At 38.1% G+C, this 23,580-nt stretch overlaps 1 protein-coding gene across 5 annotated transcripts in view; it reads left to right on the top strand.

Annotated features, from left to right (window-relative positions):
* FAM13A (family with sequence similarity 13 member A) overlaps positions 1-23,580 on the top strand; it is a 384,547-nt gene that overhangs the window by 47,247 nt on the left and 313,720 nt on the right. For 3 of the 5 annotated variants that reach the window (XM_063603571.1, XM_063603572.1, XM_008963666.5), the window contains exons 1-2: positions 6,165-6,357; positions 6,487-6,537. The exons of 1 other annotated variant lie outside the window; for it this stretch is intronic. In XM_063603571.1, the coding sequence (XP_063459641.1) occupies positions 6,511-6,537 (27 nt within the window). In that variant the 5' untranslated portion in view covers positions 6,165-6,357; positions 6,487-6,510. Of the gene's footprint in view, positions 1-6,164; positions 6,538-23,580 lie in introns of those variants that run through there. One more of the 5 variants, XM_008963667.4, reaches the window with a different exon arrangement.

Genomic DNA, 23,580 nt, shown 5'->3' with positions numbered 1-23,580 from the left:
GCCAGAGGCTGAGGGACAGAATTTGGATCTCCCGGGGCCCAAGCCCATAGTGGGAGGGGTGGCCACAGTCTCTGTGGACCAGCAGACTTAGCCTCTACTCCTGGTAGTTCTGAGGAATCCAGGCAGCCCAGACAAGTGGGTTTTGCCCCAGCAAAATACACCCTCTCCACCAAGGGACAAAGTGCTTCATTAAACGGTTCCTGCTCCCCATGCCACCCAACTGGGTGAGACCCTCCAACAGGGGTTGTCAAACATCCTATACGGGATCAATCCTACTGGCATCAGGTTGGTGCCCCTTGAGGTCAGAGGTCCCAGAAGAAGGAGCAAGTACCCATCTTTGCTGCTCTCCAGCCTCCTTGAGTGACATCTCCAGGCATGGGAGTGAATCCGATGAATAAGGCCTGAAGCAAACCCCCAGCAAACTGCAGCAGCCCTACAGAAGAGGGACATGACTACTGAAAGAAAAACAAGCAGAAAGCAACAATAACAGCATCAACAACAAAAAGGCCCCACAAAAACCCCATCCAAGGGTCAGCAGCCTCAAAGACTGAAACTAGACAAACTCACAATGATAAGAAAGAATGAACAAAAAAATGCTGAAAACCCAAAAGGCCAGAGTGCCTCTTCTCCTCCAGATGATCACGTCTCTCTGTCAAGGGCACAGAACTGGATAGAGGATGAGATAGACAAATTGACAGAAGTAGGCTTCAGAAGATGAGTAATAAAAAACTATGGTGAGGTAAAGGATCGTGTTCTAACCCAATGCAAAGAAGCTAAGAACCTCGATAAAAGGTTACAGGAATTGTTAATTAGAATAACCAGTTTAGAGAGGAACATAAATGACCCAATGGAGCTGAAAAAAACAGCATAAGTACTTTGTAAAGCATACATAAGTATCAACAGCTGAATTGACCAAGTGGAAGAAAGGATATCAGAGTTTGAAGACCACCTTGCTGAAATAAGATATGCAGACAAGAGTAGGGAAAAAATAATGAAAAGGAAGGAACAAAGCCTCCAAGAAATATGGGACTTCATGGAAAGACTGAACCTACAATTGATTTGAGTACCAGAAGGAGAAGGGGAGAATGGAAACAAGCTGGAAAACACAATTCAGGATATTATCCAGGAGAACTTCCCCAAGCTAGCAAGACAGGCCAACATGCAAATTCAGGAAATACATAGAACACCACTAAGACACTCCATGAGAAGAGCAACCCCAAGACACACAATCATCAGATTCTCGAAGGTCAAAGTGAAGGAAAAACTGTTAAGGGCACCCAGAGTGAAAGTCCAGTTTACCTACAAAAGGAAGCCCATGAGACTAACAGCAGAACTCTCAGCAGAAACTCTACAAGCTAGAAGAGATTGGGGGTCAATATTCAACAATCTTTAAGAAAGAATTTTCAACACAGAATTTCACATCCAGCCAAACTAAGCTTCTTAAGCAAAGGAGAAATAAAATCCTTTCCAGACAAGCAAATGCTGAGGGATTTTGTTACCACCAGGCCTGCCCTTCAAGAGCTCCTGAAAGAAGCACTAAATATGGAAAGGAAAAACCAGTACCAGCCACTACAAAAACACACCAAAATATAAAGACCAATGACACTACAAAGAAACTGCATTAACTAGTGTGCAAAATAACCAAATAGCACTATGATGACAGGATCAAATTCACACATAACAATACTAATCTTAAATGTAAATGGGCTAAATGCCCCCATTACAAGACATAGACTGGCAAATTGGGTAAGGAGTCAAGACCCATCAGTGTGCTGTATTCAAGAGACCCATCTTACATGCAAAGACACACACAGGCTCAAAATAAAGGAATGGAGGAAAATTTGCCAAGCAAATGCAAAGCAAAAAAAACAAAAAACAAAAAAACCAGGGGTGGCAATCCTAGTCTCTGACTAAACAGACTTTAAGACTTTAAACCAACAAAGATAAAAAAGACAAGGAAGGGCATTACATATTGGTAAAGGGAACAATTCAACAAGAAGAGCTAACTATTCTGAATATATATGCACCCAATACAGGAGCACCCAGATTCAGAAAACAAGTTCTTAGAGACCTACAAAGAGACTTAGACTCCCACACAATATTAGTGGAAGACTTTAACATCTTACTATCAGTATTAGACAGATCAAAGAGACAGAAAACTAACAAGGATATTCAGGATTTGAACTCAGCTCTGGATCAAGTGGACCTAATAGATGTCTATAGAACTCTCTACCCCAAATAAACAGACTATAAATTGTTCTCAGTGCCACATGGCAATTATTCTAAAATTTACCATGTAATTGGAAGTAAAACACTCCTCAGCAAATGTAAAAGAACTGAAATCATAAACAGTCTCTCAGTGCAATCAAATTAGAAGTCAGGATTAATAAACTCACTCAAAACCACACAATTTCATGGAAATTGAACAGCCTGCTCCTGAATGACCTCTGGGTAAATAATGAAATTAAGGCAGAAATTCAAAGAAGTTCTTTGAAACCAATGAGAACAAAGAACGTAGCAAAATATCTGGGACACAGCTAAAGCAGTGTTAAGAGGGAAATTTATAGCACTAAATGCCCACATCAGAAAGCTACAAAGATCTCAAATTGACACCCTAACATCACAATTAAAAGAGTTAGAGGCAAGAGGAAACTAATCCAAAAGCTAGCATAAGGCAAGAAATAACTAAGATCAGAGAAGAATTGAAGGAGATAGAGACACGAAAAACCCTCCAAAAAAATACATCCAGAAGCTTGGTTTTTTTTTGAAAAAATTAACAAAATAGATAGACTGCTGGCTAGACTAATAAAGAAGAAAACAGAGAAGGAAGAATCAAATAGACCCAATAAAAAATGATAAAAGGGATATCACCACTGATCCTACAGAAATACAAACTACCATCAGAGAATACTACAAACACCTCTATGCAAACAAACTAGAAAATTTAGAAGAAATGATTAAACTCCTGGATACATACACCTTACCAAGACTGAACCAGGAAGAAGTTGAATCCCTGCATAGACCAATAACAAGCCTGAAATTGATGTAGTAATTAATAGCTTACCAACCAGAAAAGCCCAGGACCAGATGGATTCACAGCTGAATTCTACCAGAAATACAAAGAGGAGCTGGTACCATTCCTTCTGAAACTATTCTAAACAATTTAGAAGGAGGGACTCCTCCTTAACTCATTTTATGAAGCCAGCATCATCCTGGTACCAAAACTGGGAAGAAACACAACAACAACAAAAAAACTTCAGGCCAATACCATAGATGAACACTGATGTGAAAAATCCTCAGTAAAATACTGGCAAACCGAATCCAGCAGCACATCAAAAAACTTATCCACCATGATCAAGTCGGCTTCATCTCTGGGATGCAAGGCTGGTTCAACATACACAAATCAATAAATATAATCCATCACATAAACAGAACCAAAGACAAAAACCACATGATTATCTCAACAGATGCAGAAAAGGCCTTTGATAAAATTCAGCATCCCTTCATGTAAAAAACTCTCAATAAACTAGTTATTGATGGAACAGATCTCAAAATAATAAAAGCTATTTATGAGAGATCCACAGCCAATATCATATTGAATGGGCAAAAGCTGGAAGCATTCCCTTTGAAAACTGGTGCAAGACAAGGATGCCCTCTCTCACCACTCGTATTCAACATAGTATTGGAAGTTCTGGCCAAGGCAATCAAACAAGAGAAAGAAATAAAGGGTATTCAAATAGGAAGAGAAGAAATCAAGTTATCTCTGTTTGCAGACGACTTGATTTTATATTTAGGAAGCCCCATCATCTCAGCCCCAAAACTTCTTGAACTGATAAGGAACTTCAGCAAGGTCTCAGGATACAAAATCAATGTATAAAAATCACAAGCATTCATTTACACCAACAATAGGCAAGCAGAGAGGCAAATCATGAATGAACTCCCATTCACAATTGCTACAAAGAGAATAAAATACATAGGTATACAGCTATCAAGGGATGTGAAGGACCTCTTCAAGGAGAACTACAAACCACTGCTCAAGGATATAAAAGAGAACACAAACAAATGGAAAAACATTCTATCCTCGTGGATAGGAAGAATCATGATCATGAAAATGGCCCTACTGCCCAAAGTAATCTATAGATTCAATGCTATTCCCATCAAACTACCATTGACATTCTTCACAGAATTAGAAAAACTATTTTAAATTTCATCCAGAATCAAAGAAGACCCCATATAGACAAGACAATCCTAAGCAAAAAGAACAAAGCAGGAGGCATTATGCTACCTGACTTCAAACTATACTACAAGGCTACAGTAACCAAAACAGCACAGTACTGGTACCAAAACAGACATACAGACCAATGGAGCAGAACGGAGACCTCAGAAATAACACCACATGTATACAACAATCTAATCTTCGTCAAATCTGACAAAAACAAGCAATGGGAAAATGATCTCCCATTCAGTAAATGGTCCTGGGAAAACTGGCTAGTTATATGCAAAAAACTGAAACTGGACCCCTTCCTTAGACCTTATACAAAAATTATCTCAAGATGGATTAAAGACTTAAATGTAAAACCCAAAACTATAAAAACCCTAGAAGAAAACCTAGGCAATACCATTCAGGGCATAGACATGGGCAGAGACAAAAATGCCAAAAGCAATGGCAACAGAAGCCAAAATTGACAAATGGGATCTAATTAAACTAAAGAGCTTCTGCACAGCAAAAGAAACTATCATCAGAGTGAACAAGCAGCCTACAGAATGGGAGAAAATATTTGCAAACTATGCATCTGACAAAGGTCTCATATCCAGAATCTATAAGGAACTTAAACAAATTTACAGGAAAAAGACAAACTACCCCATCAAAAAGTGGGCAAAGGATATGAACAGACACTTCTCAAAAGAAGACATTTATGTAGCCAACAAACCTATGAAGAAAAGCTCACCATCACTGATCATCAGAGAAATGCAAATCAAAACCACAATGAGATGCTATCTCGAGCCAGTTAGAATGGCAATTATCGAAAAGTCAGGAAACAACAGATGCTGGAGAGGATGTGGAGAAATAGGAACGCTTTTACACTGTCCATGGGAATGTAATTAGTTCAACCATTGTGGAAGACAGTATGGAGATTCCTCAAGGATCTAGAACCAGAAATACCATTTGACCCAGCAGTCCCATTACTGGGTATATACCCAAAGGAGTATAAATCATTCTGCTATAAAGACACATACACACATATGTTTATTGCAGCACTGTTTACAATAGCAAAGACATGGAACCCACTCAAATGCCCATCAATGATAGACTGGATAAAGAAAATGTGGTACATATACACCATGGAATACTATGCAGCCATAAAAAGGAACAAGATCATGTCTTTTGCATGGACATGTATGAAGCTAGAAGCCGTCATCCTTAGCAAACTACCACAGGAACAGAAAACCAGACACCACATGTTCTCACTCATAAGTGGGAGTTGAACATTGAGAACACATGGACACAAAGGGGAAACAACACACATCAGGGCCTGTTGGGAGGTTGGGGGTGAGGGGAGAGAACTTAGAGGATGGGTCAATAGGTACAGCAAAAGAAAAAAGAAAAACAAATTGACAGAAAAAATGGTAACAAAAATAAAAATAGGATAGTTTCCTTTTGGCTTACCTGAAGTGGCTATTTTAGCTATTAGTTCAAATATTTGTAAATTTTAAAATCTATCAACTTTTCTAGTGACAGCATGTAGAAGAGAAAGTTATTGAAAAGTCAGTTAGCTAATTTTTCAGACTGCAAATCACATATGTAGAATTATGGTTGTCTAGAAGTATGTTGTTTATGTTTATCATCAGTATATTTTTATAAGACAACTCATACATAATTAGAAGTAGTAACAGCTACATAAAATAGAGCATTTTCATTTAAAACAATTCTGATGGGGTAGGATGGAAGGAAGAAAATTTTGGTAGAATTTAGCTGGTTTCTAAGGAAGAGTAGAAGAGAAAACTGCCTCAGAAAAAATGAATAATGTGCCTGCAGTTTTAAACCTGAGTCTGAATACGTACATTTTGCTTAGAGCTGTGTGGAATCTGGGAAGCAAGTCTGTGTTTTCACTTTATGCACTGTTGGTTCTATTAATGAAAGCCACCAGGTGACTGGCAGTTTTCGGAGCCAAAGAAGCCTGTGTGTAGGATCTAGGGAGTCAGGTTTGAAAAAAAGATGTCAGCGACTTAAGACCCGTGTCACGTGACTCCCTCTACTTGCCAGCACTGAGGCTGTGGATCAAATTTCAACTCCAGGCAGTCCTTCCAGCCATGTGGGTTCAGCGGAAAGAGAAGCAAAACCACTCTTCCTAAAATGTTAGAAGCTGCTCTTCGCTTACCTTGGGGCCTTTGGATTGGGAGCTGTTTTTCACATCAAAGAATATGTGCTGAATGGAATTTTAGTATTTTGCTGTCGTTTTAATATTTTCGTCTGGTCTTCCTCAGTTCTTCCAGACGCTTCCTGAGAGAATGGGGGCAGGAGCTCTAGCCATCTGTGTAAGTATAGGCCTTCTTCTGTCTTCTGTGTTCACTGCCAGTTTTTAGGAGAGGGCCTTGCCTTCCTTGTTTTGATGAGATGTTTGTGTAACTTATTTTTCCTTCCCAGGAGGTGGGGAAAGATTTGTTACTTAAATTCCTATCTACTTAAATGGGTATTAGGCAGGATTTGGGATGGCATTCAGCATATTTGTGCACTTTAGTTTCCAAAAAAGGTGAAAGATGCATGCTGATTTATTCCGTTAAGTCAACTTGATTTAAAGTAGAGCACTTTCAAGCATTTTAGACTTTCTTGTCCCTGAATAGTTAAACATGAATGCTTCATTATAGCTATTAGAGAAATCTTGTGGCTAGCTTGAGAAGGAATTGAAGTAACCATTAATTTATTACTTTTGAGTATGTGTGTGACATTTTTCTGTTTTATATTTCTATTTTCGTTTAGTAATTCTGGAGTTTCTGTTTCAGCATGATTGCTGAAAGTGATGGTGGAGAAGCTCAGTTGATAAATGTTTGTGTATCCTTGAACTGTAGAAATGAATGGTTGTTATAACACAGTAGCATTAATAAATAACACTGAAATAAAATCCTTGGGAAAATGTGCATATTTCTGGAGTTTTAGAATTTTTAGAATTTATGAATTTCTAAATTATTCTGCTGGTGCTTGTACAAAACCTTTTGTAATAATCAAAAATTGTCAATTATATAATTTGCAGAATGCTGTAATTTAAATTTTGATTGTACTATATACAAAATGCATATATCTGTATGAGAATTACACATATTTATGTTTCAAGTTGCTATTGTATTCCATAGGGACATTTTATTTTCTAAAATGTATTAAATGAGAAATATCTTCTTCCTTATTATCACCTTAACTGCTCACTTAAAAAATCACACTCAGGCCAGATCCTCTTTTTTTGTGTGTGTTTCAGAAAGAGCTGCAATTTGCTGTAGCTTCTGATGGCATTCTGAAGTGTTTAGAAATATCTGAGCAATTTTTGACACACAGACACCAAATGGTCACCAAATGGTCACCAGATGGTAGACCAGCCCTGTAGATTAAGTTTTCTTAGTGAAACTGCAGGATGACCTTGTTTCCAGGCTCAAAACTTTTCAGCACCCTGTGTGTCACTCTGTCTTCCTTTTAACTCTGAGGCTTAGTAGCATCCAGGTATCCATGTGGTTATTCTTTTTTTATCACCCCAAAGAGTTTCCTTCAAAATCTGATTTATCTGTGTGTAAAATACTGACTTTTATTTTACTGCAGAGGTGGCCTTTCTATTTTTCTAGCTTTATAAAAGAAACAATATAGAACTGAAAATGTGTAGAATGAGGCAGCAGATAGGTCATGAAGATTGGTAGTCATCTCTGATTGTCTGATTAGATCTTTACTTCTTTCCCTTGACCTGCAATATATTGATCTCTACCTTGACTGGAATGCACACTGACTCATGTATAAAACTTTATATTTTCCCTTAATTTGTATCCAAAGCATGTATAAAATTTCAGTTAAAGTTGACATAAAAATCACACAGTGTAAGAGATTATTCACTCTGGTAGATGAGTAATTCTCAATCATTTCTACCCTTCTCCTTAAGGCTGGCCTTTGATTGTGCTGTCTCGGTTTTACTGTAGGAGGAAATACATTTTCAACAGTTGTACCATAGCATATCTGGAAAAAGATAGCTTTTGGAGAACAACAAAAAAAATTTTAAACATCGTGACAAAAAGGGAGAACTAAGTCACACATTAATACATTCAATGAGCTGATACACTACTTTTTTCTTTGTGTAGGAGTGAAGAGAAAGCTTTTCCTCTGCCCTTTCTGCAATTTTATTGAAACAATTGGCAATAGATTAATAGGAGAAAAAGAGTTACAAATTTATTAATATGTATATGGATATGAGAGCCCCTCAAATATGAGATTCAAAGAAGGGCCAGGTGGTTGAAGCTTAAATGCCTTCTTTTTGGGGAAGAGAGAAGTACGGAGCTGCAGGTAATTTTAGAGAGGTAGTAAATAATTTTTAAAGTGAATGAATGGGTTCAAAGAGCATGGCCTGGGACAGCGTTTCCCTGAGCTATGGTGAGGTGGTGGAAAGGTGAGGGGTGGAACTTCACTGTGAATGAAGGTTGTGTTTTTATGCAGATAAAGTCTCCCAGCCAATCTCTTGGAGCTGTCCTCAGAAGAATAGATGAAAAGTCAGTGTGGATATGGTGACAGCTTTTAGTCTCTTTTCTGATGGTTAATTGTTCATGGTTATTTGATGAGATTCTCAGGAAGTAGATCTTAAGACAATTGCATTTCTTTTGGAAAGAAGCTTCCTTAATCAGATAAGGAAATTCCAGAGAGAGTCACTCTCAGTGCTTTAGGAAAGAAAAAGAGAGACTGAGGGCAGGGCAGGAGAGTGGAAAGGCAGAGAGAGACCTTGGTTCTGAGGCTTATTTCTGAGACATTTTAATTAAAAATACCCAGCATGCCAAAGCACCATATTTTGGGGTATAGCTTTTTGAACCCCAACATTTAGGACTTACATACTTATACATATATGTAGCAACTACTGAAATATCCTGCTGCTGAAGATATTAATACTTCAGACAGTATAATGAGTACTAGATATTTGTAGTACGTACGTGTGTGTGTCTGTGTGTGTCTGTGTGTATCTTTGTGTGTCTGTATGTGTGTGTGGACTCTTGAAGTGGGACACAAATTGGTTCCAATAAAGTCAGTTTCTATGTCCATTGACTAACCTACTTTATCTTCCTCATTTCTTTTCTTTTTTAAACTCTTTGCCATGTTGTTAGTGTTAAGAAATTTTGCTGCTCATGATACTGTTGTAGGCTCAAAAATGTATTGCCAATCATGTGTACAAAGAAAATTTAGCTGCTTTACTGTAACAAATCTATTTTATTTTCAGTAAACCACCTATTCTGAGGTGGTGTAGGGAATTACAGTTGCCAGTTCATGTTATTTTAGTCTCTTCTAGTTTTAAATGTCACTTTTGGATGATTCTGTTTCTCTCAGGTGAATCCTGAGTCAGATTTTCTGCTTCTCCTGGTGTTCTATCCAATGTGGCATCAGGATATATTAAAGATTGGTGGGCTGAAAGTGGGAGTTTGCATATTCTAGTGGATGAAGAAGGAGGAGTTGAAATGCATGTGTAGATTCTTATACTCTGGATATTATGATTTCTGGTGAATTTAGGTCTCAAATCTATGACTGGTCAATTTGTGAATTGGTTCTCTTGGTAATACCAGTGCCTAACAGTCCACCCCACCTGATTTGTCCCCAGTTCATGCTGGTGCTGATAATTTCAAGAATGTCCTAGGCCTCGTAGCCTTTCTCTCTAACTTGGGGACCTCTGCTTCTGTAGTCTTACCACCTGGTACCATCAGCTACCTTCCATGTATCCCATAGCGCAAGCAGGAGCGTACAGTCGCGTTACAGAAAGGTCATATACCAAATTAAAATATGCCATTCATGGGATTTATTGAATCAACTTAAATCACAGCAAGAAGAAAGAGGAAAAGGATGAGGTTAGGTTTATCTTCTTTGACAGGGCTTAAGTGGGAGGAAAGGACCACACTCCCTGAATTCTGTGTTATTTAACGTTCGAATGTCCTGTTGCTCTTGCCTTCTGTGCCACATCAGCCTTTCCTGATCATGGTAATTATCAGTTCATGGAAAGATGTATGGCAAACACCATTCTGATGAGGTCACAGATGGAAATGAGGAACATGTTGTTGGAAACTGGAGGAAACATGATTTTTTGTTATAAAGTGGTGAAGAATTTGACTGAATTGTGTTTGTGTTCTAGTATTTTGTGGAAGGAAGAACTTGTGAGCAATGAAATTGGATATTTAACTGAAGCAATTTCTAAGTAAAGTGCTGAAATGGTGGCTTGGTTTCTCCTCACTGCTTGTAACTGTTTAACTGCTTATAGTTTACTCAGAAGAATAGATGAAAAGTCAGTGTGGATATGGTGACAACTTTTAGTCTCTTTTCTGATGGTTAATTTTTCACGGTTATTTGATGAGATTATAGTTTAAGCAGTTTCCTCCCCCTTGGTTTCTCCTGGCTGGCATATGGTTCTTTGTACATATGTGAGAAGGGATAAATGACCTAAAGATGGAGTTGTTAATCAGAAAGGAAGCAGAACTTAAAGATTTGGAAAATTCTCAGCCTATCGATATTATTAAAAATAAGATAGCCAGTGGGGAGAGAGAGTTCTAGGTGGGGAACACTAAAAGTGTGGCCAAGCCATTGTTTTATAAGGAAATTAATATGTATCAGCCGTGTCAACAGAAGCCAGGAGGTATTCTCCAAGATAACGGAAGAATTACCCCAAAGGCAGTTTAAAAATCCTCAGAGCTATTACTCTCATCCCAGGCCCAGAGTGCAAGTTCCTTGAAGGAAGAGTAGTTTCAAAGGAGGGACTATTGTGCCTGGTGCTTGTGGGACTTCAGAAAGTGCTACCCAGGGGGTGGGGGGATTGGGGAGGGATAGCTTTAGGAGATATACCTAATGCTAAATGATGAGTTAATGGGTGCAGCACACCAGCATGGCACATGTATACATATGTAACTAACCTGCACATTGTACACATGTACCCTAAAACTTAAAGTATAATAATAATAAAATAAAATAAAGTAAAATAAAATAAAAGAAAAAAGAAAAAAGAAAAAAAAAAAAGAAAGTGCTGCCCAGAACCTCCTTACATCTTAGGCTCAGCTCCCACACTCTAGTGCCACACTTTATAGCTGCCCCATTGTGGCTCCAAAAGGCCCAGTGAAGCAAGGTGGCTGCCCTTCCAAAGGGTACCGGCAGCAAACTTTAGTGACCACATAGAGCTGTCTCTGCCGGTGCCCAGCGTGCATGAGACATAGTAGCCTGGCTGCCTCTACATAGATTTCAAGGATGGGACCAACATTTCACAGAGCCACAGTGTGAGATTTAGGCAGAGAGTTGCTGCAGGACCAACCCACCAAAGCCATGGGGGCAGGAGCACCTAGAGACTTAGGGGCTCAACCTGTGCCCAGCAAAGATGTGGAGGCAGGTCCCAGTGGCCTGAAGGTCAGAGATTGAGCCAAAAAGGATTATTCTTGAGCCTTAAGGTCTAATGAAATTTGTTCCATTGGGTTTTGGATTTTTTTCAGGACCTGCCATTCTTTTCTTCTTTTCTATTTCCCCTTTTTGAATGGGAGTGTTTATCCTATGCCTGACCCACCTTTGTATTTTGGAAGCACATAACTGGTTTGATTTCACAGGCTCACAGCTAGAGAGGAGTTTGCCTCAGTATGAATTGTACCTTGAGTCTTACCCATAGTTGATTTAGATGATATTTAGATGAGATTTTGGATGTTAGACTTTTGAGTTGATGCTGGAGTGAGTTAAGATTTTAGGGACTGTTGAGATGGAATGAATGTATTTTGCATGCGAAAAGGATATGAATTTTGGAGGAACAGAGGTGGAATGCCATAGAGTAAATGTTTGTACCTCCAAAATTCACATGTTGAAACCTATTCTCCAATGTGATGATATTTGGAATTGAGGACTTTGAGAGGCGATTAGGTCATGAATGTGATGCCCTCATGAATGGGACTATTACCCCTATAAAAGAGACCCCAGAGAGTTATTTGACCCCTCTGCCATGTAAAGAAACAGCAAAAAGATAGCCATTTGTGGAACCAGAAAGCCAGCCCTCATTAGACACTGAATCTGTAGGTGTCTTGGATCTTGGACTACCCAGCCTCTAGAACTGTGAGAAATAAATTTCTTTAGTTTATAAGCACATCCAGTTTATGGTATTTTTTGTTGTAGCAGTCTGAACAGATTAAGACAGTCTGTTAAGCTACTTCCTTGCATATTACCCATATGTAGTTGTATCTGTCCTCCTCATTGTTTCTCTTGTTCTCTATTTAGTAGAATCAAATTTTCTTAGGTAGTACAACAAACAAATATTGCATAAGTTCAAGATTCAAGACCATGATGGTTATCTTTGTAGTTCTTTTTTTTTGGAGATAGGAGTCTTGCTCTGTTGCCCAGGCTGGAGTGCAGCAGTATTATCTCAGCTCACTCTAACCTCCGCCTCCTGAGTTCGAACAATTCTCCTGCTTCAGCCTCCTGTGTAGCTGGGATTACAGGCACCCACCACCACACCCAGCTGATTTTTGTATTTTTAGTAGAGACAGGGTTTCACCATGTTGGCCAGGCTAGTCTTGAACTCCTGACCTCAGGTGATCCACCCGCCTTGGCCTCTCAAAGTGCTAGGATTACAGGTGTGAGCCACCATACCCGGCTTTAGTTCTAGTTTGATGTTTGGTATCAGATTCATCCCACGCAGACTACAGTTAGGTTTTCTAAATACCAAGATTAATTTCTTGATTTTTGTTAAAAAAAGCTGTTTTTTATTTGGAGTTTTAGAAAGAACATGAGTTCTGTCCAGGCACAGTGGCTCACACCTGTAATCCCAGCACTTTGGGATGCCAATGCAGGTGGATCACTTAAGGCCAGGAGTTCAAGACCAATGTGGCCAACATGACAAAACCCCATCTCTACTACAAATACAAAAAAAATTAGCTGGGAGTGGTGGCACACACCTGTGGTCCCAGCTTCTCAGGAAGCTGATGCATGAGGATCTCTTGAACCCGGGGGCAGGGTTGCAGAGATCATACCACTGCACTCCAGCATGGGTGACAGAGCTTGTGAGACTCTGCCTCAAAAAAAGAAAAAAAAAGAGAAGAAGAGGAAAGAAAGAACATGAGTTTTGTTTGGAGACTTCCATACCTGGCAAGTCCTGGTTTTCGTCACTGACTACACTCTGATCCTAGTCATTAGTAAGCAGTGTGGTGCTATCTTGATAGATTTTAGGTAATATCTGACCATCTGTTCAACTTCCCTGTACTATTTGTCTTTCTCAGTAGCAGACTGTAAAGTTTAGACAGAGAAGATCGTATCTTATTTGTATTTCTTGCCTCTTGCTCTGGGCTAGACAGTAGTAGTTGTTAAATTAATGTTGCTCAAAACAGAATCCCATTCTCTAGATTTAGAAGTTTCACCTAAGTGTATTTTATTTTTAGATAAGTCATTGGAAGACCAAGGACATGACTGTAAAACATTTTATCTTGGCTGGGCATGGTGGCAGGTGCCTGTAATTCCAGCTACTTGGGAAGCTGAGGCAAGGAGAATCACTTGAACCTGGGAGGTGGAGCTTGCAGTCAGCTGAGATGCACCACTGCACTCCAGCCTGGGCAACAGTGCAAGACTCCATCTCAAAACAAAGCAAAATAGTAATACAATAGAACTCAGTCAAATGTTTTATTCTATGAAAAATGTAGACAGTGGCAATGAAAATTATATGCTAAACAGTTGTTGAAAGAGAATTTTGATATAAAGTTGCCTTATAATAAGCAATTAATTTACTTTTGTGGTTAAATTCCAAATATTTCTTTAATGTTTAGGAAGGAAGTTTTAGTTAAAATGTAAAGAAATGATGTCACAGGTTTTTTTTCCTGTGGTTTACACTGTAAAGAAATCACATAGGCCTAGTTTTCAGCACATTTGACTTTTCTGAAACTATATATAAACAAGTGAGTCTTCACTTAACACTGTAACGCTGTAATTCTCCTACTGCATTAAGGTCATTAGTTTTCAATGTGTCTTGGTAATTTTTTTTTTTTTGAGTTAGGGTCCTGCTTTTTCGCCCAGGCTGGAGTGCAGTAGTGAGATCATAGCTCACTACAGCCTCAAACCCCTGGGCTCAAGCAATCCTCCCACCTCGCCCTCCCAAAGCACTGGAATTATAGGCATGAGCCACTGCACCCAGCCCGAGTCTTTGTAATTTTATAAAAATTCAAAACACTATTCTGTTTTTAACTTTACATTCCAGTAAATGTGTTGAGAAATGATGGCAAGAATAATCTTTCCAAGAACATTTTTTCAGATTTAATTCATAGTGACCTCCTACAATATGGTTCTTTTCTGTTTAAATCATCTTTGTCTTTGTTAAAACTGCCAAAAATGATGAACAAAAGATGTAAAATAGTGACATTAATAGCTTTCCACCTTTTTCCAAATAACCAAAGGATTCTAAGTGTACAAATGTTTCTGTGCTTCCAGGTTTTTTGTACATTAGTGTAGCAGTAGTAATCACTTAAAAGTGACCCACTTCAAAAGTTATCTATTTCATCTAGAATTATTGAAAAGCAATAATATGTTATTAGACTGAAGAATATGGAATCTTTAAAAAATTTTAATATTAATATATTATTTCTACTGACAGTAGTCTTATTTTGACAGGAAGTTACCAAGCACTTGTTGACTTTCTTTTCTGTTTTATCAACAGCTCTTTTGAGGTATAACTTACATACCATAATGTATATTCATTAAAACTGTACAGTTTAATGACTTTTAGTAAATTGACCAATTGTGCAAGCATCACCAAAATCCATTTCTAGAACATTCCCACCATCCCTCCCCACCCCCACAGGACAACCACTAATTTGCTTTATGTCACTATACGTTTGCCTTTTCAGGACATTTGATATAAATGGAACTTACATGTTCTCTTGTGATCAGGTTTTTCACTTAGCATAATGTTTTTGAGGTTCATTCATGTTGTAGCATGTATTAGCATGTCATTTTTATTGTTAAATAATATTCTGTTTATGATATATCACATTTTATTCATTCACTGATAGATCCTTGGGTTGTTTCTGATTTTGATTATTATCAATAATGCTGCTAGGAACATTAATATACAAATCAAGTCTTTCTGTGGATATGGATTTTCATTTCTTTTGGGTAGGTACCTAGGAGTAGAATTATCGGGTTGTGTGGTAATTTTGCATTTAACATTTTAAGAAACTGCCAACTTTTTCCAAAGTGGTTGTACCATTTTATATTCTCACCAGTGATGAATGAGGGTTCTAGTTTCTCTATATCCTTGCCAACATATAGTATTGTTAGTTTTTTTCTTATAACCATTGTAGTGAGTTAGTAGTGCTATCTCAATTTCTTCATGACTAATGATATTGGGCATATTTTCATATGCATATTAGCCATTGTATATCTTCTTCGGCTAAATGTGTTTTCATATTTTTTGCCTGTTACTCAGTTGTGTCATTTTGGTTTTATTGAATTATAAAAGTTCTTTATGTTCTGGATACAAGTCCTTTATTAGATACATGATCCACTGGGTGTGGGGTTTTTGTCCTCTCTTCCAAATCACCAAAGCCGCTAGTTTTCACTGCTGGCTCCCCCTGTAGTAACACTACTGTGCCAACCCAGCCTAGGGCATGGAGGGGTTGGGAATAGGCAAGAGTGCTGCAAACTCTCACTATTCTTAAGTACACTTCATCTCCCATTCATGAATAAATGTTTCTCAATTTAATTTTTATATCTCTGATCAATTTCTAGAGCCCTGAAACTTTTTTTGTTTGGTCTGGTTTTATACATTTTTTTAGGAGAGTATTTGCAGACCTCTTCACTCTACCATCATGGAATTCAGCAATAGGTCTTGACTTGTGTTTATATAGAGAATTTAACTGTTTATAATAACCTTTAATTTTCTTGTTGTGATAGTAACACGTGTCTGGAGTATAAAATGAGGAACTGCAGGTGACTTAAGAGGAGAAAATAAGCATTATTCAAGATTTGATAACCCCCCCAAAAAAAACCACTTAATATATTTGTGTATGTCCTTCTAAAGTTTTTCTGTGATCATATAGACTTATAAAAACAGATTATGCTTGACATGAGTTTTATAGCTTTCTCTCCACCCCACCCCCGATAACAGTATATTGCAAATATCTGGCAGTCCCTTTGTATAAGATATGAGTCCTGCTCACTGTTACTTGCCCTTCCCCTGTGTTTGGAGCCTGGTTGGAGAGAGAATGACCTATGAAGAAGCTCCAGCTTTTGCTGGGCACTGCCAAATTGCCTTCCAGAAATTTGAGCCACTTTAGATCCCACCTATACTTCTTTCCAACATCCGTTTCTCTTTTTTCTTTCTTTTTTTTTACTTAAAAAAATTTATTTTTATTACTCTTTGGTTTTTTACTCAACTCTTTGAGTTACTTTTCTTTTCTTTTCGAGATAGGGCCTCACTTTGTCACCCAGACTGGAGTGCAGTGGTGTGAGCATGGCTCACTGCAGCCTCAACTTCCTTGGCTCAAGTGATCCTCCCACCTCAGCCTCCTGAGTACCTGGGATTATAGGCACATGCCTCTACACCCGGCTAATTTTTGTATTTTTTGCAGAAAAGAGGTTTTGCTATATTGCCCAGGCTGGTCTTGCACTCCTGGGCTCAAGCAGTCTGCCTGTCTTGGCCTCCCAAAGCACTAGGATTACAGGCATGAGCTACTGTGCCCGGCCACTCTTTTCTTTTTTTAAAAAATTTCTGTTAGTAGAATGGATAACAAATGGTATCACATTATGATTTTTGCCCATCTTCGATTACTAGGAATTTCACTACCTTCTGAGAAAATCTATTCCATCAATAGAAGTGACTGTTATTTCTTCTTTATATGTCTTAAAACGTGTCTCCATGTAACTGCCATTTACTTTCTCCTACCGTCTGAACCACGTGGCAGCTCTTCTAAAACCTGAGTATGTTCCAACCTCAAATCTTCTCTTTTGAGTATAACTGTTCCAGGTTTTTCATTTCTTCTTCATATTACATGGTTATACTTTTATTTTATTTTTAATTTTTTTGCTGGTCTTTTCATCAAACTTTCCCAGTCATTAATTAATTGGTTAAAATTTGTTCTCTGGTAGTTTGGACAAGGAAGGTTCAGGTGTACAGTATTCTCTTAACCTTTGTCTGTTCAAATTGTAGCATTTATAGTTGAAGGACAGCTTGGCTGATTATTAAATATGGCTCATAATTTTTTTTCTTTTTTCTTTTTTTTTTTTTTTTTGAGATGGAGTTTCGCTCTTGTTGCCCAGGCTGGAGTGCGATGGCGCAATCTTGGCTCACTGCAACCTCCGCCTCCCAGGTTCAAGGGATTCTTGTGCCTCAGCCTCCCGAGTAGCTGGGATTACAGGCATGCGTCACCATGCCCAGCTAATTTTTGTACTATTAGTAGAGACGGGGTTTCTCCATGTTGGTCAGACTGGTCTCAAACTCCCAACCTCAGGTAATCTGCCCGCTTTGGCCTCCCAAAGTGCTAGGATTACAGGCATGAGCCACCACGCCCTGCCTTGGCTCATACTTTCTTTCCATAAATATTTTGTAAGCCTTTCATACTCTGCCAAGGTCAAATATTGCAATCTATAAATTTGAGGCCACTCTTATTTTTCTTTTATTACATAGTGCATGATTTTTGCTTGGCTGTGCAAAAGATTCTTTATTGTTAGTCTAATAATTTCCTTATAATATATCTTTGTGTGGACTGTTCCGGGTTGTGATGTGCCTTTCAATATGTAAACTCAAAGCACTTTTATTTAAACAAAGATTTTGTGAATTATGTCTTTAAATATTCTATTCCATTGTTTGATTTTCTTCATTGGGGATTCCAAAGAGTGGAAATGGGGCATAAAGTGGCATCAGTTAGCTGCTTTCTGTAGCTCTGAAATCATTGTGATTTCTAAAAATGTTTCATTATATCTACTTTCCTCATTTCCTCTCTGCCCCTTACTGAGGTGAACAGTTTCTGTTCTTCTTTGTGTTCTTATAATTCAGTCTTCACTTCTGAAATGTTTTTTCCTTTTCCTTTTCCCCATTTCCTGAGTTCCACCAGTCTCCGCTTCACATTCTCCTATTATCTGATCACCTCTTTCCTGAATTTTTTTATTTCTGATTTGTGTTCTTTCATCATTGTGATCAATTCTTTAACTTTTTTTATTGTGATAAAATATACATAACATAAAATTTACTAGTTTAACCATTTTAGATATATAATTCTGTAAGATTAAGCATATTCACAATGTTGTGCATCACTACCACTATCCATTTCAAGAACTTTTTATCACTTCCAACATAAACTTTATAACCATAAAACAATAACTTCCTATTTCTCCCACCTCCCAGCCCCTGGTAGCCATTGTCCTTCCCTCTGTCTCTATACATTTGCCTAGCCTAGGTATCTCGTATTAGTGGAACTAGACAATTTTTGTCTTTTTGTGTTTGGTTTATTCACTTTGCATAACGCTTTCAGGGTTCATCCATCTTGTAGCATGTGTCAGAAGTTCATTCCTTTTCAAGCCTGAATAATATTCCATTTTATGTATATTCTACCTTGTATTTATCCTTTCATCTGTTGCAAAACAATTTAGATTGTTTCTACTTTTTGGCTGTCGTGAATAATGCTGCTATGAACATCGTTGAACAAATGTTTGTTTGAGTCCCTGCTTTCAGAGTATGTACCCAGAAGGGGAATCATTGGATAATATAGTAAATCTATGTTTAACTTTTTGAGGAACCATTTAGTTGTTTCCCACTTTGGCTGTTCTACTTTGTATTTCCACTGATGATGCACAGGGGTTACAACTTTTCCACCTCTTAACCAATACTTGTTATTTTCTTTCTTTCATTTTTATAATAGCCATCTTAACTGGTGTGAAGCGATATCTCATTGTGGTTTTGATTCTCACTTCCCTAAAGACCAGTGATGTTGAGCATCTTTTAATGTGCTTATTAGCCACATTATGTCTTATTTGGAAAAATGATTATACACGTCCTTTGTTCATTTTCGAACTGGGCTATTTTTTGTTGTTGAATTGTTGCAATTCTTTACATATTTTGAATATGTATTCAGATATATGAATTGCAAATATTTTCCCCTATTCTATAGGATTCTATTCTATATATTGTGTCTTTTCACTCTGTTGTTAGTGTCTTTTTTTTTTTTTTTGATATGGTCTCACTTTGTTGCCAAGGCTGGAGTGCAGTGGTGAGATCATGGCTCACTGTAACCTTGACCTCCTGGACTCAAGCAGTCCATCCACCTCAGCCTCCTGAGTAGCTGGGACTCTAGGTGTGTGCCACCATGCCCAGCTTGCTGGCTTGCTTATTGATTGATTGATTGATTGATTGTATTTTGTAGAGACAGGGTCTTGCTATGTTGCCCAGACTGTCTTGAACTTCTGGACTCAAGCAATCCTCCTGCCTCAGTCTCTCAAAGTGTTGGGATTACAGGCATGAGCCACTGCTCCTGGCCATGGTGTCTTTTGATGCACAAACACTTTTAGTTTTGATGTTCAATTTATCTTTTTGTTGTTGTTGTCTGTGCTTCTGTTGTCACATCCTTATTAAAATTTTGTTCTTTTTGTTAGTTTATAGTTTCCGTCTGCTTCTTGGCAGCATTTTTCTGATGAGTTGTTGTAGGAAGATTGTGATGCTTTTTTATACTTAAAAAAATACTGTTTCTATATAAATGCTGTCCATGATCCTTTTTTCCTACTCATCCTGAGTAAGATGAATTTTTGCAGGTTAGTAGCAAGAGTTTCCTATGGGGTATAGTAATAATGGGCCAAAGTAGCCTTTCAGGTTTCACAGCTCAGGAGTTTCCCCCCTCTATTGCTACAAAAATGACTGTTTTCTTAATACAGCCCCTCTGTTTGCCCATCTCTCCTTTGCCTCTCAGAAGCTGGCCTGGGTCAAGAGAGCTCTGTTGTCTTTTCTTCATAAACTTGCCTCCCAAGGTGATACGCTCACTCTTAGTTAGTGTATTTTTCTAATGCTTCCTGATATCTGCCACCTTGGTGTGCCTGTAGGTATTTTCTGTACCTTCTCCCGCCTCTTCTCTAATCAGCTTAGTCTTGTTCAGCTCCTTCTGACAGTGTGCTCTATCTTTCAGGTGGTAAGTATTTGTAGGAGAGTTTGAAAGCTTTCCACTGCTGGTCCTTTCTAGACTCCTGCCCCAGTGCTGATATGATGTCTGCCATAAGCTTTCCACACCATCCTCACCTTTGGCATCACATATGCAAATCAGAGTTTATAGCTTTTCTGTTACTTTTCTTCATCGTCTTCATCTGTGTGGTTTCAGAAGAAGGATAACACAACATTTTTATTGGATTTGTCTTTAATAGGTTCTTGAACATTTCAACAGTACTAAGTACATAGAGTCTTTTTTAATAGAATGTTTTTAGTCTAATTTGAATAAATTAGTTGAACTTAATTTGTGAGCTATAAGGCGATTTAAGCAATTTTAAATAATTTTTTGGATAAAGAAATCAATGGGCTAAATAGAAAAAAACATAAAGAGAAATTTAAATGGATTATCTTTTAAAAATCTTTTCTTAAACTTTACTTTTCTGTGAATGTTTAAAGATTGTTGGATCTTTATTTTTCAGATCATAGACCTCTTTGAGAATATGATTTCTAAAACAATTATATTTTATGTACTTTCAGGGTCTCATGATTCATGGATTCTAAGTTAAGAGCTATTGTCTTGGATCTACAATGCACATAAATAACCCTATATGCTATGAAATGTTTCTGTAAGGGTAACGAATAAGATATCTACGAACTGCTTTGAGTTTTTCAAATTAATATACTAGATTTAGAAAATTGATTTTTAGACGGCTTCAGATTTCCTTGATTTAACAACGTATTCAGTAAATAATTGACTTTCTGACAGAGCACTATTTGGGGATTCTCACATAAAATAAGTCCATAGCTAGCTATTCCAAGGTAGACATGTGCCTCTATTACATCATCAGGCTACAAGTCCTTTTTTTCTATTTTACTGTACTTAGAGCTTAGCTTCTGGGTTGCTGCTTAATTACAGCATGGCTATTGGTCATTGTATCTGTGATCTAGGCAGAAAACAGCAACATGGGGAAAAGACTGTATTGCTCCCCTGTTAAGGAGTTTTTCTGATGGTCCCAGCAATGTCTATTTACATCTTGTTCATCAAACATATACATATGTCCATCAAAGATGTGCTGCAATGAAGGCTGGGTACGTTTTAACCGAGCACTTTGTTCCCTACCAGCGCAAACAGAATCAGAGTTCTCTTACTAAGGAAGAGAAACACCCATCAACAGGCAACTGCAAACTCTGCCACAGTATTATTATTTTTTTTTTTTTGAGGCAGAGTCTTGCTCTGTCACCCAGGCTGGAGTGCAGTGGCATGATCTCGGCTCACTGCAACCTCTACTGCCCAGGTTCAAGCAATTCTTGTGCCTCAGCCTCTGGAGTAGCTGGGATTACAGGTGCCACCACCACAACTGGCTAATTTTTGTATTTTTAGTAGAGAAGGAGTTTCACCATGTTGGCCAGGCTGGTCTTGAACTCCTGGGCTCAAGTGATCCATCCCCCTCGGCTTCCCAAAGTGCTGGGATTACAGGCATGAGCCACCGTGCCCGGCCTGCCACAGTATCCTTTTAAAGAATTGGTCACCACAAAGAAATTTTTAATCAATGTTTTCAGCATTAACTCTCTTCTCACTGTGTGAGAAATGCTTTTACATACATTATTTAACCCATTTATGCCTAGTGTTCCATTATTGGAACGCTAAGCTTGTGGGAGTTATTTATATCCTACTGCTTAAAGTCATCATCCAGGTCTGATTTTTAGCAAGAAAAATTTGCAACCTTCGGCATAAATGGGTTAATTAAACTCTCATAACAATTTTTGTTGATACATAATGTTTGTACATATTTATGAGGTACATGTGATATTTTATTAAATGCATTGGCTGTGTAATGATCAAGTCAAGGTATTTGACTTGATCACCTCAAGTATTTATCATTTCTATATGTTGGGAACATTTCAAGTCCTTTCTTCTAGCTGTTTTGAAATACACAATACTTGTTAACTATAGTCATCCTACTCTGCTATCAATCATTAGAATGTATTCCTTCTTTCTAACTGTATGTTTGTACTCATTAACACCTCTCTTTATCTCCCTTATACTCACACTTATAACACTTTTAAGTAGGTGGCTGAAGGCCTGGGAGCTCCTGGAAAATCCAAGGGTCCAAGAGTGGGTCTGGTGTAAGACCAAGGGTCCAAAAGCTGAAGAACTTGAAGTCTGATGTTCAAGGGCAGGAAGCATCCAGAATGGGAGAGAGGTGGAGGGCAGAAGACTCAGCCAGTCTAGTCCGTCCGTGTTCCTCTGCTGGCAGCTGATTAGATGGTGCCCACCCAGACTGAGGGTGGGTCTGCCTCTCCCAGTCCACTGACTCAAATGTTAATCTCCTTTGGCAACACCCCCACAGACACACTCAGGAACGATACTTTGCATCCTTCAATCCCGTCAAGTTGACACTCAATATTAATCATCACAGACCGCATGGGTCATCCTTCTTTATTGTTGGGTTTGCTCTTTTCCAAAGCTGCACATTCACCAAAGAGGCTGACATTCCCAGTGAGACTATACCAGTCAATGGCAAAACCAAGATTCAAACTCAAGTTCCCTAATTTCAGATCTAGTCCTTTCCCAATGATGCCAACCTTATCCAAGCTAGTATGGTTGTCTATGTCTCTATAAAATAGTAATCCTCCAATTGTTATTGTTAATTTTTAAATTGCAATTTGGAAAGAACATGTTCCTTTTCCTCTTATGCTGTCAAAAATTGGTATGAGGTATAACTCTTTGTTAGCTGGGAGTCTCTTTGGGGGATTCCTATTTTTTCCAAATTTTTTATTAATGAAAAATATCAAGCATTCATAAAAGTTGAAAGGGCACTCTGTATACTGCCCACTTAGATTTAAAAGTCAGCATTCCATGATATTTGTACTCATTCCCTCTGTCTCTTTGTATGTTTGTATATATATGCATATGTACAATATATATACAGGCATAGACACTTTGTGTTTGAAATATTTTAGTATTTGAAGACATCATTACATTGCATCCCTGTTGCAGCATGCACCTCATAAGGATAAGGAGTACTGTAGCTGGAATAAATTAGTTCTTACATGATGTTATGATATGTTATACCTAAAATATTTAAAGTTACACTGTCTAATATCCAATACATTTTCACATTTTCCCAGTTGTCCTGATGAGACAATTGGCTGTTTTTATTTTTGCTTTTTTTTTAAAGAGACAGTGTCTTGCGTCACCCGAGCTGGAGTTCAGTGGTGTGATCGT

Source organism: Pan paniscus, chromosome 3 (assembly GCF_029289425.2).
Source record: "Pan paniscus chromosome 3, NHGRI_mPanPan1-v2.0_pri, whole genome shotgun sequence".
NCBI lineage: Eukaryota > Metazoa > Chordata > Mammalia > Primates > Hominidae > Pan > Pan paniscus.
Note: the sequence above shows the minus strand (reverse complement) of the source record. Positions and strands in the feature narration are given on the sequence as shown.